The sequence below is a fragment of the Solea senegalensis genome, linkage group LG3 (genome assembly GCF_019176455.1).
Source record: "Solea senegalensis isolate Sse05_10M linkage group LG3, IFAPA_SoseM_1, whole genome shotgun sequence".
Lineage (NCBI taxonomy): Eukaryota > Metazoa > Chordata > Actinopteri > Pleuronectiformes > Soleidae > Solea > Solea senegalensis.
In genome coordinates, this window is record NC_058023.1 from 18,203,916 (window position 1) to 18,224,446 (window position 20,531).

Consider the following 20,531-nt stretch of genomic DNA (forward strand, 5'->3'; position numbering starts at 1 on the left):
ATATGCCAACTTTTCAGGCATGGTCCATGTTTTCAAGGACAGAAATGTTCCTCCAGGGAAAGACAAAATAGCAGACAATATTTTAAATACACCACTAGGTAGCAGTGCTGCACTGTGTGAACCAAATATATTTCATTCAAACCGTATTTACAATAAATCACTATTTACAATACAAATGCCTGTTACTGCCTATACCAGATATTGTGATAAGTAGTGCTGAAGGTAGTAGTAGCAGCTGAGAATTTAATGATTTACACATGGACCATGTTTCGTCGTGTTTGCCTGCAGAACACAGAAACATGGCATGCTCTCATCTGCACTTTATCTTGACACACCTTCGCTGCTCCTATCCTGTCTCCAAACCAGTGTTGTTTCCATGGCAACCATCATGAGCAGAGTTGCCAGTGTGCTTCATGCATTTTAAAATGCACAGTTGCCAATTTACTTTGTTTTGACACTGACATTGTTTGTCATTTTATCACATCCTCTGAGTATGAAGTGGTTGAATTACAGGGAAACACAAACATTTCCAAAAACAACAACAAAACTCAAAAATTCAGAGATAAATAATTAAATTTCAATATGTTGTGGGACCTCTTCATCAAATATGTACTGTATACAATATAAGATAACTGGACATCTTAATCATTTAATTGCGCAAAGCAGGCAGCCAACTGACCGCTCCATGAGTCCCTTTTCTGTTTTGTGTGTTGGTGTATATATATTGATATTATATCTATATCTTGGCATGAGACAAGATATAAACTAATTTAAATATTACATAAAAGTTACATGGAATTGACAAGAGTATGTTTAAAAATGTCATTATAACTTAAGCCTAATTATTTGTTAAAAAAATTTTTGCTTAAAAAAGCTAAATTAACCAAATAGAAAAACAATTTCATTGTTTCTAACTCACATTAATTGTGTGTATGTATTGTTATACATATATGTATATATATATGTGTATATATATATATATTATATATATATGAGTGTAGTTTTCTATCTATCGCCCAGCACTAGGTTTTTTGTTTCGCTTAGGTTGCAGCTCATGTCTCTACCTATTAAATGTACTTTTTACAACCGTATTTTACAAAAACTCAACTAAGACTTTAATATTTCATAGTAATAATCATTTTGCAGGTTCACCGACTGAAACTTTGTAACGACTTTTACTTCCTCGTAAAAGTCGTTACAAAGTTTCCGTAGGTGAACCTGCAAAATGATGGCTTACTAGAGGCTGACTATCTAGAGTCCAGATAGTCAGCCTTCATTTGGTGCCATTTTCCATACTTTTCTAAACTGTGTAATTTGGCAACTGTGCATTTGTTTATTGAGTTGCTCGTGGTATATGTCTTTATTAGTAAATCAGTTTTCTATGTTTTGTGACAACGCACAAGACACAAATGTCTTTTCTAAGGGGCACATGAGAGCAGCCTGGAATCGAAGCTCCAACGTTTTGTTTAGAGGAAGACGACAGTGAAACACAGCTGCTTGATCTTCTCGCGAGAAGTGGCTTTGCTGGCGCCGAGGTGGAGGACGCTCTCGCTCTTGTCTGCTGTGCTGTTCACGTTCAGTTACTACACACTGTTGACACGAAAGTATGCATCTCCCTGTAGAGCAGGTTGGTAAAGCAGGTTGGTCTAAGTAAGAAGCTTTTTGTTTATCGTGAGAACTCTGCGCAGAAGAGCGGACTTTCTTTCCCTCCGCAGTTTCTTTGCGACCGCACTCATGCGTGCCCTGGAGAGGTAGGAGCTGACAAGAGTTGTACGCCAAGCCGGGATGAGTGGCAGCTGCGCGGCGTCCGGCGCGGCGCTTTGCCGCTTCGCTCATTACTTTGTTGTTTGCGGGATAGACATAGAAACTGGACTGGAGCCGGATCAGTTAACAGGTACGCACATGTCTAACTGCATTGTGTTAAACCATGTAGTAGTAAGTAATATATTCAATTATATTAAGAAATAAGATGCATCATGAAACGAATTAAAGAGTGTTACCAATTACTGATTAGTTATTTATTCCATAAAATGGTGGAAAATGTCAACCTTGTTTCACATAACTCGTAATGAAGACGTCCGAGGACCGTTTTGTTTTTGCCCCCAATTGAAAAATAAATACATTACATTGATTCTAAAGATTTATTGAAAGAAATTTGAACATATTCCCACTCCAGATGCTAAAATCCTAGAAGTATTTTTTATTTTATGAAAAAAAGAAGAAATGTCAATGTTCTGTCAATGAATTTTCGAATCAAGCAGTCAATTATTAATGTAGTATTCTTTGTAGCAGGACAGTCAAAGTTAAAGGCTTTTTATTAGGGCAGAAACAATTAATGACGTTTTTTGATTTTTCAGCTTCTCAAATGTATTTTCTGGTGTCTCCATATATCAAAAAAGTAATTAAAACGGATCTGAGGACAAAGTGAGACATTTAGGAACATCATCAATTCAATGTTTGGGAAACAAAAAATTTTCAACATTAAATTGATTAATTGAGAAAATCTCAACTTTTTGTGAAACAAATCATTACTTGCAGCCCTACTTTTTTTAATGTTCTGTTAATTGAGCTGTACCTCATATCTACAGGTTTTGTTTTTTATATTTTTGAGGGACAAATGAGCTTCGTGTGTGAGAAATCACCACCACATTTCTAAAATGTTTTAATCAGATGGTAGCTTCCTGTTGTGCTCTCTCTGTCTCTCACAACTCACTGTTGTTGACTATGCTGTATGCTTTTGCTTAAAAAAAACAGATGCATGCCTGTCTGAAGTTAACAACACAGACTCCTATGGAATACTGAGTGTTGTTTCTGCCTGCTTTCATTAGCATCAGATTGAACACTTGAGTGTCCCTGTGCTGCTTTAGTGTTGTGAGTGTTTGCTGATGAAAGGCAGCTGTGGTTAAATGTGGTGAGAGCTGTCACTCAGCAGCATAAGCATCTCTGTGGTGGAGGCACTGCTGCTGTTGTGTTTATTATTTTCCCAGGATGCTTCATGCAGTCACCTGCTGTTACAGTTGTGCTGTCATGCAGCACATGAACTCATGTGTGCTTATATTACTGCAGCAGTAATAGCATGCTGATCACATCACAGCAGAACTGTCAACGGCTCTTGGCCAAAGTTCAGAGGAGTTAACTGTGTGTGTGTGTGCGTGCACGTTCTTGTATTTGTTACCTATTTAGGACATTTTCTGGTATAAACCAGTCAGCATCAGTAGTCCTAATGGAGACCAAAACCTGGTCCTAGTATAGCAGAATTTAATTTATGAGGAACATGTTAAGTTTAGGGTTAAATTAGGGTTATTAACTGGTTATGGTTAAGTCCTTAAGGCCTTGGTAAGCCTGTCCAAATTAATGGACATCAATAGAAGTCTTAAAGGGGACATATTATGCAAAATCAACTTTTTAACCATTTTAATACTTATATTTCTTATATTATATTATTTCACCGCAAATGTTACCGCCCCACCAGTAAGTTTACTTCGAGAGCTCCACCTTAGCTCCACCTTGTCCCTGCGAGAGTGCAGGCGAGGGAGGAAGAGCGGTATTATGTCAACTTGGAGGGGCAAGTGTGCTGTTCGTGGCTGCACAGTGGAGCACAGTGTTTTACACACACTTCCAGCCTCAGAGGATTTTATATATGAAGCTAATGTGCGGGATAAAGTCAGTAAACGTGTGTTTGTGTGTTCGCACCACTTCACATCAGACTGCGGCCAGCGGTCGCCATATTTAGTCAGCGAATGTATTTCACCAACTTACAAACACACACATTGTGAAGAAAATGTCACATAGAGCTCATAACTGACCATTCTGACACGTCCTAATTAAAAATATTTGTTCAGTGCGTCCTTCATGACGTACTGAAAATGACGTAGTTAAAAACTAAGTGTTTTTAACTGATTTACAGTTCGGCACTGTTCGGCTCGATCCTTATGTAGGACGTCTCTTCCTGTGACAGCACTCTCGCTGTTTTCTGCGCACGCTGCCATGTTGATATTGTCAGAGAACTAGTGGAAATCTGTGCATTTGGGTCCCGCATGCGGTCCATCCATTTCTCATTGTAGTCTACACTGAATCACTGAAACCAAAATGATCCCACACAGTGGATTTAAACGCCATTGTTTCTGTACTGCTCTGAAGGTGGCATGAGCAGAACGTGGCACTGAGCCTGAACAGTGTAGCACTGCTCTCATGTCTCTGCTCCTGAGTTGATCTAAGTACACAGCATGTGCGGCTGTACAAAGTTTTGATAAAGTTTTGTGACGGGCCAAAACATATCGAAATACCGTTGTTTGACGTTGTGTATTGAAGCGAACGGGACACATCGAACAATTTGGTAAAATACTGAATATTTTTGCATCCCTTATACAGACCATTTGCAATTTAACTACCCACTATCATTATGCGTTACTAATAAAAAGTGAGCTGATTACAAATCCTCAGCTCTTTAGTCCAGACTGAAATGCTAATTAGCCACTTAAATCCCTCCCATAAATAGCCACTGTGAGTCCAGACATCCCCTGCATATGATGCCAATGAGTGCCAGTGGTATAAATACACCCTGGCCTTTTTACAGAGCCCAAAATATTCCCTACATTCTAACACCACATGCATTTGTCTCTGCAGCGTTGTGCAATTGATAGGCATGTGGGGCAAAGCACTAATGTGGGGTGGGATATGTTTGGCATGTCAGTTATGAAGATATGAGGTCAGTGCTTCTCATAATTAAGTTATATATTCCACTTTCCAACTTCTGTCTCAGCTGGAGAAGTGGCCCCTGTTCAGTGCAGTCTTTCTGCTGGAGGTTAAAAACATTAAGTCATAGTTCAGGTGATACTTACACATACTGTAGTTACTACTTGCCTGACCTGTGTGCGCCTCTTGCTGGCACCACTGGCATAAAACTAGCAAAACACTGTTATGCCACAGCTCACAGTCAGCCCCTTCCCCTTGCACAGATGCTGTCCCTCACACGCCACGCCAAAGATAAAAAGCGACTAGGGACAAATCTACTGACTTTTGTCATAACCCTAAATACGTTACGAGAAGGAAATGCAAATGCGTTTTGTTTTCTCCTCTCTTTATTTTACAATTCAATACTTTTTTTTCTCTCCTGTGTGTGAAATCTCTAAAGACAGGACGCGTTCTAGTGATATCTAGTGTCTTTTCTTTTATCAGTGTGATATCAACTGTTGAGGAATAAACGATTATTAGGCTAAAACATTAAAATATACCAATTCTGATAAGTTCACATACTCAAAACGGATGGGCAACATAACGCAGACAAGTCAGCTTACCGTTTTTATATGATTTGCCATGTTTGTAGTCGTGCTGTGAGATGCAAACTGTTGCTGGCAAACTTTGCATCGGACTTTTTTATCACCATCTATTTTTGTAAAATGCTGCACTTCCAATGTCTTTGACATGGATCTTAGAGGAGGACTGACTGTAGCCTAAAATGAAACGCTGAAAATTAAATAAAACCACCAACGTTGGTATCTGCCGCTTGTGGGTTGGGCTAATCCAAATTACTGAAAACAATGGGGGTGGTCTCTGAAGACACTTGGTATATTCCTGCAGATGAAATAAAAGAGTGTATGAAATTAACACGGATGAAAGTTGACTTATCAGAATCTGAGAGAGCTGGGAATATGACGTCATTGTTTTCCTAAAGTAGCGTATTCTCTGTCTACACAGAAACACAGGGTCTGTGTTTTGAGATTTTCCCACTCTGGGAGGCATTTTCAAAAAATAAAAAGTCTGCGTATTCACCTTCATCCGTTTTTGTGTGGGCAGGCCCTAACTGTGTTTACTGCAAGCTATGTTATGCGTGTGTAGCATAGAACCAGACATCTCTGAATGCGTGATAAGTACGTAGAGGTAACTATGAAAACAACTCGGTTAACACAGGCAACCCCTCTGTCTTTATTTGGATCTTATTTGGACATCCTCAAAATTCAATTTGCGCTAAAGTGATAACTAGCACTATGCGTGTTTGTAGCATCAGGCATGCAGCCTTATTTACTGGTGGAAAACCCTGGATTTATGCATTTAATTAGTGTACTGGAACCACGCCAAGAAATACAAATCAGATTGCATCTTACTACAAAGTTGTGTGATAATGTCAAGGCAAAAGTTATTGGAGGTCAGAGCAGTGCAGATTTAGTAGCCTTAACAACAGATTGCTGGACCTTCACAGCAACACAGTGCTACATGACTCTATGACTTCATTTTACAGTTTCATATTGTTAATTTATTATTTATATTTGACAATACCGTGCACTGATTGCTGTCACAGGAAGAGAGGCACAAGGACCAAACTGAACAAGGCCGAACAGTTGATCAGTTAAAAGTGCTTAACAATCCTGAAAATGTGGGTTCATCTCCAACATTTAGCAAGAAAATGTCTAAAATTTCATCATTTAACAAAGAGTTTGGTGTATTTAGCGACAGCACTGCTGAAAGCTTGCGATCGTTAATGACAAGCCGAATGCAAAGTCGAGTCGGGTGGTTGTGTGATTCTCGTCACTACCACCTGGGTTTTCGTCATCATCCATTTTGTATTTATTTCTCCTTAGCACGCACTTTTTCCTATATTCTATGCTGCACTCACCCAGCGCCGCTGCTTGTAAACTCTCAACTGCAGACAAGCTTTCACCTCAACTCAATCACGTGACATAAAGGCGCTTCATCTGTTGAGAAAGGAAAACAGGATTGTTTATTTGCACTGCAGCTCATGAAATAAAATGCAGAAGAATCGTTATCATTTAGAAATTAGATGTAGTAATCGAGATCGTGTTTTTTTACACGATTTATTGTGCAGCCCTACTATGAGAAAAACAGCTGCAATGCCTCATTTGTCCACAGGGATGAGCAATGATTATGTTCTGCTCTTAAAACCATGGTCGAAACCAGAGTTTAGGTTAAGATTTTATTTATGACGTCCATATGCCGGCCGTTCAGATTAACTCCCCCACATATTGTAAAATAACATTATTTTCCAATTAATTCAGCAGAATGAAGATCCCACAAAGTGTAAAGCAGACAAAATCAAAGAAAATTACTACAAACTAAATAAAAAAATTAACAATGAATACCCTGCTTTTATGAATTTTCCAGAAATACACTATCCTTCAAGTGTAGACCACTTTATCTTGCAAACTTCTTTACATCTCTTGCATGAACTGTGAAATATATATTTTTTTAAAAGGAGGTAAGAAGCAAAATTGATGTTGTCCAATTCGTTACCACTTGCAAGTCTCATTGGTACTGTTACTTTTCCCAGAAATTATGTTTGAACACATTTTTAAAGACCTGTAATTTGTTTAAGCAATCCAAATCTTTGCCCTCGTTTGCCATCGTCAAGAGCAGAGCAGTGACATAGATGGTCATTGGTCATAGAAACTTTATTAACAATATAATAACTCTTATATTACTACCAGTGCTTCTAGTGTTTGTGTATTCATGACAGACAAAACACATTGCATATGGCGTGCCATGGGGTGCTCTTCTTGCACAAAGTACATTGCAGTCGCCCCATGCTGGCTTTCTGTGCCTTCTCCTGTCCTTTGCCTATGGGAACAGGGAAGTTATTTATTGAGGGGGTCCTCTGTGGCCTGCTGTCCAGCGGAATTCGAAGGAGACACACGTTTTCTGGGCCTTTGCTACTTGCTGGCACACAACTCCTTGTGCAGGATGTAGCTGTTAGTGACAGCAATTAGAGTTCCCAACGGGTCGGGCTGGCCCGACAAACCCAACTGGGCCCGTGGGTTCTGCAAATAAGGCAGGTCGGATCAGGCCTCGAGCTCTTTTTTCCCCCTCATAAAACACATTTCTTGCAGTTTGTAAATTATATGTTGATTGATGTGAATCATCAGTGTTCACGTGTGGTGAAGAGTAAATCTGGCTGCCTGCTTGATGGAGAGACCTGACGCCCCTGCATGTGCAACCGGTTTTGCGCACCACTCCACAAAGCTGCAACATTCCTGTGGCTGAAACCAATTCAACCAGTTGCGGATGCTGCCCGCTGACCAAAGGGCAAATGTACAACAGTATGTGAAGTCCCGCCTGTTAGCTGCGCAGCAGCCGGTACAGGAGGACCCAGATGACACGAGCCAGGAGACTGGTGCTGCCGCTGCAAATAAAACACCGCACTTCGTTCAATGGGAAAATGTATTTCGGGCTGGGTCGGATTCGGGCGGACAATTCATGCTTTTATGTCGGGCCGGGTCGCGTTCAGGTGTAAAGACCCACAGGCTGGGTCGGGTCGGGTTGTAATTTTCAGGCCCATTGAGAACTCTAACAGCAATGTCTAGAAAATTATGGAAAACTGTTTCATGCCACCTTATGGTTCTCCTGTGGGTGGAGTTGGTTCTCATCATCTGGTCCGATGTGGCTACCCCTCCAATGTACGTATTGTACTCCCCCACAGCTGTTGCCCTGGTGTTGCCCATCCTCTGCCTTCTTCCAGTGCAGCACTATCTCTCCATTGTACACAGCATGTACATTTGTACACATGGAGATCTCTCTGGTGTCCATCCACTTTATATTATCCACTTTAATACCTTTTATTGACGGCATTTTCTGTGGAGGTTAGAACACCCTCTCCCTTGCTGGTAAGTCCCACAGGCCCTAAATCCCTGCTGACCCAGGTGTTGGAATAGGAGGGGGCTTGTGTAAAAGTTGTCACAATGCTCTGTGTATCCTGACCACAGGAAGTCTGTTAACAAGTGATATCACCACATCATAAGACAGCCCGTTCTCTGATGCTGTTGACTTGCCTGTGAATAGAATGAAGTAAACTGTGTAGCCGTTCATATCAGCCTGCACAAAGCTCAGCTGGTAAGGTGTTATGCTTTGGAACCAGAGTCCTATGTTTGAAACTCAGCCGTGATAGACAGATACATCCATCGGTTCTTTATCATGTTGTTATGAGATCTGACTCCAGATTTAATAGAAAGGCAGATTTGGTTAATTGCCATTTCAAAATGGTAATTGTCACAATGAAAATAAAATTATTATAAAACAGTGTATCTAACTTTTAGTGTTAAAAAAAGGTTCAAAGGGACCATTGGCTATTGGAAATCTTGACATTATCAAATCTGGCCCTCGTTATAAAGGCTGGACACCACTGGTCTATGACATAATTGTTTTCCTAAAGTAGCATATTTGCTGTCTTCTTGTGTTTTGAGATTTTTCCCACTCTGGGAAGTGTTTACTAAAGAATAAGTACCTGCAGAGTTCGGATAACACGGTGGCCAGCGCATCTCCAATAGGTAGGCCTGTTATAATTTCACTTCTCAAATCATCAGAATGACTATGGGCTACTGTGTGTAATTCAATGAATGGGTGGGTGGATTAACAGTAAAAAAAAAATTGACACACTCAGGAGAAGGGGACCTTAATCCAGCCACTGGAAGTTATCTGGGAGCCTGCTGGTATTCAGCTTAAATGGGAACTTTTCAATGGCTACCACTCTATCTATAGGTGCAACAACTAGTCAACAAATTGTGGATGGCAAAATGAGTCAGTAATTAATTTAGTAGTCAACCGGTCACTAGTGATGTCAAAGTGTCTGTATCCCAAAGCAATGCCACGTAATATGTTTCACCGTAGCCAACTGAACTAGCTCAGAGTGGGACAATCGTCTGTATTATTTGTGTGAAGGATCATGACAGTTTAAACAGTAATGTCATTTTGTATGACAATTTCAAAATAAAATTTATGCAACCTAAAAAATATACAGTACAGGAACCATGGATAGCTTTTCTCAGAAAATGCAGACGTGTACTTCCCAACAATCAACTGCTCTCACCGAGTCAATTCTAAACATGATGGTCAAAGACATGAGGCCACTTTCCATGGTTGACGGGGAAGGATTATAGCACATCTAGGAGTGACTTGCCATTGCATCACCCAAGATTGGCAAATTAATACTTTAAACCTTGCCACCATGCCTCTGGAGGAGAGACATACTGCTTCAAACAATAACATACGGCTATTTAGTTTGTTTAGTAAAAGGACAAGGTCTAGACCTGTTGTATAGGAACGGTAACCTTAAATAACTTATGCTGTGATCTGGCTCTGTACACAAAATCAAATTAACTTCACTTTTCGAAACACTTTACTTCACTTTGAAATGTGCCTTTGTGAACGTAACCAGCTGAAAATGTTTTATCAGGTGCAGACCAACGAATCAAACTATTCGATGTGAATGCACCCTAATACCCACACTGTCTAAGTTGCTCTCTGTGTTGTTGGAATTAAAAATTCATAGGCTAAAAATTAGCCTATTATATGTTTAGTTTAATTAAATGTCATTAAGAGGCATATTGATTCTTGTTTTTTGAAAGTGCACTGTACTTAACAAGTTGACTGTTAATGTTACAGAGAATTTATAAAAGTTCCTCATTGTTGTGAATGTGATGACGTCATCAAACGACTTGTTGACTCGATTTGGACTTTACTGACAGATAAGTCGTTTTCAAAAAATCAGAAGTCATTCATGCCCTACACATTTTATGTCAAAAAAACACTCAGCTGTGGACATTAGTACACCACACTGTTATTTAAGCTGCTTGGTGTGGTCGCTAGAATGGTACAATTTCAGATGATGGAAATGTTGGCCCTGTGGCTCTTTCAGACATGAAATTGAAATGTGAGAGTATGGTCTGTCATTACATTTGCATGGTGCATGGACTACACACTGTGCTACACTTGACTTGATCAAATTGTGTGGATCTTTTGGGGAACTTACTGCTCCAGTCCAGTCTTTCTTTGTCCTGCACTGTGGTGTAAGAGCTCTGTTGCTTCTGCTGGGAACTGTTCAGTGTCATGGTAAATAAGAGTGGAGCTGTGCCTGGACAAAGCGTGTCCTCAGACAGCAGCATGACACAAAGGGATTTGTGCAGCTAAAGCTCTGCTCTGGCTTGGGCCATCTGTCTGCGCACAGACTGCCAGTCAGCACGAAAGCAGCATGCTATATATAGAGAGACTAGCATGCTAGTCTCTCTATATACAGTATGTATATTATGTAGAACAACTGCATTCTTATTGGCAACATTATGATATTTTTACATCAGGGTTTCGTTGTTTCTCAAGATAATAAATTCCCTTCAGTGAATGGGGAGGCTGTGGATCAGGAGCTAGAGCATGTCATTGGTTTGAGCCTGCAGTCTGCATTTGGACGTACCCTGATGGCTAATTCCTTCAGTGGGTGAATGGATGATTAATAGTTAAGTGCAGAGGTGTCATGTAGTGATGCCCCTTTTTTTTGTTCTGGTCCGATTCTGTTATACCTTTGTTTAAACTAATATAGATTCTGATACAAATGCATTCCAAAGGAATTTATGTTTTTTTGTAGTAGCAGCAGCAGCTGTTAACATTGCCAACACAGATGTAATTTATTATATTTTATTTGTTTTTACTTTGCCAAAATATGGGCAGACAGACAAGTAAATGTTTTTCTGATAAATAATCCAGTTGGTTGTTTGTTTTAAGAGATGCATTTTATTTTGACTCTTAATTTAAAACGGCTCATTGAATTTCTGCATTTATTAAAGTAAATATCAGTAATGCAGTGAAAATAAGAGGAAAATTTTCACTTAGGGGCCGTGTCGATTTCATGTTTTGAGATACGAGAGGAAAGTTCTGTATAGTTACAAGGTTTATTGTTGGTACAAAACACAGCTGTGGGCTTAGTGGCGGTGCATCTCAGAAGAGCATGTGATATGGAGAATTAAGATCTATTATAGTCTATATGTCTATGTGTTGAAGTGTGATTGGTTCAATAGATGGGTATGAGCCCTGTAAACAATTGCTGTAAATTCACAGCATGATTTCAACAGTAACATTAACCTTTTATTTATAAATACAGCACTTGACTGTTAATACACAAAAAAATGTCACACTCCATTGTCTCTTTTTTAACATACCTAAAAAAAAAAAAAAACGGGTCACAGACTCTAATATTTGGTCGTACCACCTTTAACTTTGATTACGGCAATCATTCTCTGTGGTATTGTTTCGATAAGCTTCTGCAATGTCACAAGATTTATTTCCGCCCAGTGTTGCATTCATTTTTCACCAAGATCTTGTATTGATGATGGTCTGGACTCTGTGGTGGCCAATCCATGTGTGAAAATGATATCTCATGCTCCCTGAACCACTTTTTCACAATTTGACCCTGATGAATCCTGGCATTGTTATCTTGGAATATGCCCGTGCCATCAGGGAAGAAAAAAAAAATATATATATTTGTTCATCTATTATAAATGGAATAATCTGGTCATTCACTATATTCAGGTAGTCAGCTGATTGCATTCTTTGGGCACATAATGTTGCTGAACCTAGACCTGACCAACTGCCAAGACTACCAAGAATAAACAGCTACTGTAAAAAGGTGGCGACTTTTTTTGGCCAGGCAGTGTATAATGTATTCCTAAAATGCGTCCATTAAGTGCCACTAGGTAACAGTATCTTACAGTATTTTTTTGCATTTTGAGAAAAGCACGTGAAGCTGGATCTGTACTTTTCTTCATCCATCTCCATCCTAAGGATTAGTTGTTTGGTGAGTATCAATTTTATTTAATACATTGGCACAAAGTCTATCAGAGATGTTTTCAGTTTGTTTGCACTACTGAATATGAGCATGACTTGACTGAAGGATTCAGCTGCTAGCTAGCATTCAATCAGACATCACAAGGGGCTTATTTTAATTTCTATATCTTTGGTTAACATGTGGACACATTTTTATTGAATTCATAAAGCATAATGATTTATGACAGTGTATAACTTGTCACTTCAACAGTTACATTAACATTAAGATAGGCTTTGCTGTATCTTACTGCTTCTTCAAATCTTTGTAAGTGTGGTTGCCTTTATAAACTAAAGCTGCGGGTGTATTTCAATTTGACTGTTCAGTCGTATTGTATTTATTTTTTATTTGACATGTTTCTGACATTACAGATGCAACAGACTATTCTATTGCTGTCCCACCAATCGAAGTAAGTACTTGCCTGTTTATCTTCTTTTTTTTGTCAATCACTTTTTATTGATTTTTAATAATTTATTTTTGTTGAAAACACACTCTCTAGGATTTGATGTATGCGTAACCAAAATGGGGTCACAGCGGGGCAACTCCAAACTATATGATAATGATTTGCCTCTTTGCTTCCACAACATCCCAACAGTGTGTCTGGTTGGAATATGATTTATTTTGATATGGAGTGCAGAAATAGCGGATGACATTTTTCCAGAATTTGTGGTTTTCCATCAGTGTTTCCCCTATATGCACGTAGCAGTGGGAGGTCTCTTTAGAGACTAACTTTATATTATTTTGTGCTGTCGCCACTTCATATCCAGGTCAATCACACAACTGTTTGATTTTATTTCTGAAAATAAATCACGGACCTTCGCTACATACTGTATATATCATCCAGATATACGTTACCAGTCGATGCAGGTGATGCGCCGTGCTGCGCCGTCTCTCAGCATACACCAAAACGGAGGTAACATTAGCACCAGGTTTGGGGAAGGTGCAATAAGAAACTTTGAGCTTACTTGATAATATTAGCACAACGATTTTAACGCAAACGCAATCAATTGATAGAAATAGCAAGGAAACACATCTAGGCCTATAGGCTTATCTGTGAACTAAACATTTGGAAGATCCATCTTTGATACAAAGATTATAGGTATTCCACATGCACGTTTAATGTACTTTTTCTAGTAGGACCACTGTGACTGTGTGAGTACTTCACAGAGATACATTAGCCTACATATTATTTCAAATGGATTATACAAGAAATGTTCGGAGGGCCGGAGGTGTTAACGAAAAAATAAAATAAATAAATATGTTTGCCAGGCAAACAATCCTAAATAATGACAGCGATAAGCAATCAGACAATGCAGTGCAGTATTATAGGAACAATTCATACAATTAATATTATTGGGGTAGTGTGTTGTGGTGCAGGGGGTGGGGGTTAGTGTGCATGAGAGTTCAATCTGGTGATGGCTTAGGCAAAGAAGCTGTCTCTCAGTCTGTTGGTCCGGGTTCTAATGGATCTGTAGCGCCTGCCTGAGGACAACAGTTCAAAGAGGTGGTGGGTGGGGTGGAATCTGTCCAGAGTGATGCTCTCAGTCCTGCTGAGGCATCAGTAAGAGTAGATATCATTCAGGGAGGGGAGGGGGCAGCCAATAATCCTCTGGGCCATCTTCACCACCCCCTGCAGCCTCCTCTGCTCTGCCTCAGTGCAGTGGGAGAACCACACTGAGATGCAATATGTTTAGTTTCCCAGCAGCTTCTGGCTGATGTCGTTTATCCTGAGGTACGGATTAATCCTTGAGATCTTGGAAACTCCTAACTGTACCTTTTACTTATTAGTGAATAGTATATTGTAAGCCCTAAGGAGGTCCATTCCTTGAATCTATGGTTGTGTTGACTAGGTGTAAATTGCGGGTCATATACAAACCATTTCAAGATTTCAAATGTCTTTTTTAAATTGAACTGTTTAAATACATCACTCCAAAGCTGTAATGAATTAGTGATCCATGGATTATTCTGATCTTTAAGGTGTTTGTGTAGTAATGGATCTCCAATCAACGCAGTGACTGGGAATCCTTTTCCCATTGTTTGTTCAATATTTTTCCATCCGGCCTTGTAACTAGGAGTACACAGCCTATTAAATGCCTAAGTTGGGCTGCCTTGTAATAGGCCTTTAGAATAGGAAGAGCTAGTTCTTTTTTTTCTTTTGACAGATAAAGTGTTTTATAAAGTATCCTAGGTTTTTCCCCAGCCCATGTATCTAGAAATTAATCTGTCCCATTCTTGGAATTTTTTTTTTGTAATGCTTCTAAGGGTTATGACTGAAAAAGTATAAAACCCTTGGCAGGATGGTATCAAGCTCCATCTATGAATATCTTCCATAATTTCCTTATTATTAAGAGGTTTATAATTGATTTCTGCTATTCTTGACAGATCTTTAGGGATATGACTTCCAGATATTTTATAGATTTTTCATCCCAGTTAAGATGATATTCCTGACGGAGATCAGTAGAAGGGTTGTAGTCAAAACTAAGAATCTGTGTTTTTTGAACATTTAATTTATAACCTGAGAGGAGTCATATTCATTTAAACAATGGACGATATGGACTAAAAGTCATATCTCGATTTTTGTTCTGTGATGTAATTGGGGTTTCCCCCAAAGCATTATAGCATATTAGATATAATGTTTTTGAGAAGCAAACCCTTTAAAGAATAAACAAACAGTCTGTCATAAGTTTAAGCCACATGCCAATTGTCAGGTCACTGAAACAAAAAAGCTCCTTGAAAAAAATAAAACAAATGTCTTTCCTGCATGACAATAATATACTGTAATTAATTCAAAAATACAGTACTGTTACAATTTTAACAGAAATAAAAATGGACTTGATAAAATTGGAACAAACATGACTAATAAAATAAAAATTGTATCTTTGAAAATTGATACTCAATTATTTCACATAGATATTTAACACAGCTTGTTTATATGATAATTAAATAATGTCTTAATGTCTTTTATTATCAATATTGACAACTGTGGGCTTCCATATGTCCAAAAGTGACTGACAGTAATGGAAAATAAGTCAAAACTCTATAGTGTGTGAACTATCAACCAGCTAGTTCCCGCCTCCTCAGCACGAGCTGAACAATAAATCTAACACACCAAGAGAGGCGGGACTTCAGGCAGAACAGCCAATCATCAGCCGGTCACACTCAAAGCCAGCGTCAGAATTTCCTGTGTATATATTTCATTTAATTCAGTTTTTCATTTTCATCTCTATTTTATATTTGAATTTAATATGCTGTTCTAGTATTTTTAGTTCGTTTTGGAGTTATTTCAGTTTTTCCTTCCTGCATTTCTTAAACAGGGATGTCATAGCGATTAATTTGCCTCTCATTACGATTTTGCATGTGTCCCAGAGCACAGTCGGTGACACCTCCCCATTATCATTGAATTGTAAATACTCCTCTATGTCGTTCATTAAGTGTTCAGCTGTGTCTTTATTTAGGATACTGGAATTCAGTTTCCAGAGTGTTTCTTTGAGTCTAGTTCCTATGTTTACTGACATATAAATTTATCCATACATCCTATGTGACATTTTTCAACCCAGTGTTTGTCCTTCTTAAACATCAGGAAATAGTCAATTCTTGAGTATGTCGAGTGTGGGGAGGAGAAATAAGTATAATACTTCGTCGTCAGGTTATCTAATTCTGCCATTAAGGTGTGTGTTATTTTAACAATAGTTTTGGATTGGTGAGTTCTCGTGCCAGAGGAGTCTATGTTTGGGTTTAAGGTTAGATTGAAGTAAAATGAGGTAAAATTCCCACCCTGACCCTGGTGGTGCGTATACATTATACAGAGTTATTGAAACACCATCAATCTTGCCTTTAATCAAAATAAATGTACCTTCCTTGTTGGTTATTTGGGTTAAATGCTCATAAACAACATTCCCTGAGATCAAAATGGCCACTCCTCTGTTGTGTTTTGATCCGTTCTTGTAACATGTCATGTAAATGTCATGTAAATGACATGCAATGAGAACACATGCTTGAAACCTCTCCTTTTAAATTTATTGTGTTCTATTTCTGTGAGAGTGTCTCCTGTAGGAAAGCTATATCTATTTTCTCCCTCTGTAATTTACTTACAATATTGTTCCTCTTAGTCGGTTTAAGAATCCCATTAACATTCAGGGTAATTATTTTCACCATTTGTCTGGTGGAGTAAAGTAACTTCAAACCTCCCTGTGCACGGTACTTCCCACATTTAACATTACAGATGTATTTAGGTCTTCAGAACAGATACAAAAGGGACAGAACAGTTCTCGAACAGAAATATGAGCAAGAACATAGTCTCTTCCGTGACTAGGGACATTATTCCCTTTTAGTCCTTGTTGGTGGGTAGGAGATTATTCCTTCCCCAAAGGATGGAGTCCCCCCTAGGGGCGGAGTGATTTCTTCCATTCCTCCTAGACATGTCCAACATTAGTCTGAATGTAATCCAGCCAGTCGGATGCATTATTCTGTAGATTTAGTAGTGACTAGGCAGTTTTGTAAGGCTAAGAGGGGTATACATTAGAAGGGTCTGTAAGTAGAAGACAGAAAAAAAAATGCAAACTCTGCATCTTGAAACTGAATGTAATATAAGTTGAAAATAAATGGAACATTACTTTGTCCTTATATAATTCATAATGGATGAAAAAAAGGGTTCTCAATCAGTACTACACATGGCAAACTTTTTCAGCACACAACACAAAACATTTGAGCCAATAGTACAGCAAATGTTTTATCACATTACTTAAACATACATTTGACATTTGTTTCAGGTGAAACGGCAGGAAGCTTTGATCAGCGCTGGATAGTCAGCCTTGACATGTCATTTGTGAGGGGATCCAGTCCACCTTCTTGACGGACTTTGAGTGGGACACACACATACCCATTCCTCTAATTCTCTCTCTCCTTTACAGCCTAGAATGTCTGAATCCCTCTTCCATCCTCTCATTAATTTTATTCTTAATGATATATCTTAAAGCACACCTTGTATTCTTTCTGCCATTCTGTCTATGTTATTTGATTTATATTTATGGAACTACACATACAGCTGTCGACCTGTCCAAGGTGCACCCCACCTTTTGCCTTATGTCATCTGAGATTGGCACAGTGCCCCCCCACAACCCTCATGTGGGGGATAAAGTGGTAGAAAATGGATGAATTGATGGACATACAGCTGTTTGAATGACCCAGACTGTGATGTTTGGGCTTTGGCACTTTTTTTTTTGATATGTGAGCAGTTGCAGTGAAAGGTATAGGCACAAACACGAGGCTGGATTGTGGTCAGAATTGTACAATAAATCATTCACTAACCCACTCCCCTGTTATCGCCGACTTCTTGGACTTACACACTTACCCATGTGTAAGATCCTGTTTACATTTGGACATAACATAGCTGGTTTTGTACATCATATTTTTGTTTTCATTAGAACTGTTTGTGACAGTTTATGTTAATGTTCCTTCTTTGTACCACTGATATTTTTAAAAATAAAATAAAAAGTAATGTACTGTACAATACGATGCTGTGGATTTTTTTTCCCCTCATATGGTAAATACATGACCGAACCATCATTAGTTTGGGTCTGATTTTCATTCACAAATAAAAATGTATTACGGTTTGCATTCTGTGCTTGTAGACAACTTCGGATAGAGATTTTGTGAAGATTGTTAACCAGTAACAGCTATTTCTTTCCTTACAAAAGTGCCTTTAATTATATGCTGTGTGACTACTCGGGTGTTCTAAATTAGGTCGCGCTATTTTTCATTAACAGAAAAAAATGTTTTTTAAGTGACAGTAAAATAATGTTAATTTTACCATTAAATAATATGGAGGACGAAACATGACCTATGTATAAATGGAGAAATGCATAAATAAATGTATACATAAATACAGAAGTAAATAAATAGATGCATAAAAATAAATGAATAAATAAATACAGGAATACATGCAAGAATAAATGCATAAATAAATGAATACATGCGTGAATAAAAAATAAAAGAAAAAAATGCCTAACTTTTCTGTTCACCTATATTTATTTATTTCTATATTTCTGTGTCCATATGTTAATGAGGTAGGAGGTCCTAACCTCAGTCAACAGCATGATTAGTCAAATCGGAGAGCCAGACAAACACAAACGATTCCCGATCCCAAGCCTTCCTCCCTGTAACGTAACGTCGTTAACGTAATGGCCTCAACCGGGAGGCCACTGGCAGACCTGCTCAGTGGTGCCAACTTTTTTGTCAAAAGCGACTAGCGAAAAATCTAGTGTCTTTTTGTGGTGTTATTGGTTATCTGGTCTGATTTTGTAAATATTTTTTAATGGTTGGGTTATTCACAGATTAGGCTTCCGTCATTGTGTGTGTAACTGGACTTTGACGTTTTACCAATTGAGTTCCAACTTATCTCACTGACCTCTGTTCTGGGTGATAAGGCTGAGTAAACAATGTACCAACATTTTAGATAGACCAGTTCATCTCTCTTTCTTTTCATCTTCACAACAGAGGCATTACACACAGTTTAGCTGTTATAAGTGTTTTGTGTCACCAAGTACACATGGATAGTGAATAGTGAATGATGTAATGAAGGCTGCTTTGAGATGCCGGCCTGTCTGCCTGCTTGCCACACACACACACACACACACACACACACACACTGAGCCTGATGGAACCAAACGCATCAGATCTGGTTTGGTAAAATATTCATTAATGGTTGGGTTATTAACAGATTAGGCTTCAGTCATTCGATGTGTGAGTGTGTGTGTGACTGGACTTTGATGCTTACTGATTGAGTTGTGACTGGTCTCACTGACCTCTGTTCTGGGTGATAAGGCTGTACCAACATTTTTTGAAATAATTACAAAAATGGTATTTTTGGTGCCCTCTGCTGATCTTTCTTTTCATGCACATGCTGTAGAAAATTGTTCCACAATCTCAGTGCAGCAACAGAAAAAGCTCTATCCCCTCTGAGCCTCCGTTTATCTGATATCTGTTAGCCCACAGGACAGAACCTATGGTAGTAGTTTGAGCAATGGTTGTCAATAACAGGTCAGGGGGTTCCCAGAGAAAAATAAAATGAGATATGAATATAAATTTCATAAAAATGAAAAACGAGAAAGGTAATATACTTAAGAGTTAGAAGGATCATAGATACATGGATGGATCAGTCTGTTGCTGAATGAGCTCCTGACTGATGATGTGATGTTCAGAGTTACGGTGTTTACTTCTTTACTGAGTCCGTGTTGTGGATGAATTAGCTTACTCTAGAGTCTCACAACCCCTTTTACGTGGTCTCAGTCTTGTCCCAGCCTCGGCGGTCTTTGTATTGTTGGATTGCAGTATTGTATTTAAAATGGTGTTGTTTGACTAAATAAATGGGATCATTGACTTAATCAATAACATCTGCATATCACCGTTGTGTTGTCTTAACATTAGGCCTAATCCATTTCAGAGAAGTTGATATCATACAGTGTAATTTGGCTACTACAATGGGACATGATGTAATTTCAAGTTTATATTTATGTGTTTTCAATTTGATGTTACGATTGATTTAAATCAGTTGCATATTTCCCATTCTGTAGACAGTTGTTGGAGGTGTTTGCTGTTTTGTCAGATGACTTTGGGACCAGTCATGTCAGTCCTCAGCAGGCTTAATCCTCTAATCTCTCAATCTCTCCTCTAATAATGCAGTAACAGCCGTCATAGTTTATCTCACCCAGTCTGTGAATACGTTTACAGTGAGTAAGCTCACATGACATACTCTGTCTCTGTATTGTTTTGCCTGTAGTTGAAATAATACCTTCTAATATGTATTGAACCCCAGTATGCCGCTGTTCTTCATGCAGTTCATGCAAGTTATGGTGTAACGTCAACCCTAGTCTGTTTTTTTTTTTTTCTCTGTCTTGTCTTGACTTGGTCTTGGCCTTGACTAGGTCTGTCTTGGTCT

General features: G+C 38.7%; 1 protein-coding gene across 2 annotated transcripts in view; it reads left to right on the forward strand.

Annotated features, from left to right (window-relative positions):
- The first annotated feature begins 1,547 nt into the window (after positions 1–1,547).
- Positions 1,548–20,531, forward strand: part of dennd5b (DENN/MADD domain containing 5B) — a 63,029-nt gene continuing 44,045 nt past the window's right edge. For both annotated transcript variants that reach the window (XM_044021301.1, XM_044021302.1), the window contains exon 1: positions 1,548–1,894. In XM_044021301.1, coding sequence (XP_043877236.1) covers positions 1,786–1,894 — 109 coding nt within the window. In that variant the 5' untranslated portion in view covers positions 1,548–1,785. The remainder of the gene's footprint in view (positions 1,895–20,531) is intronic.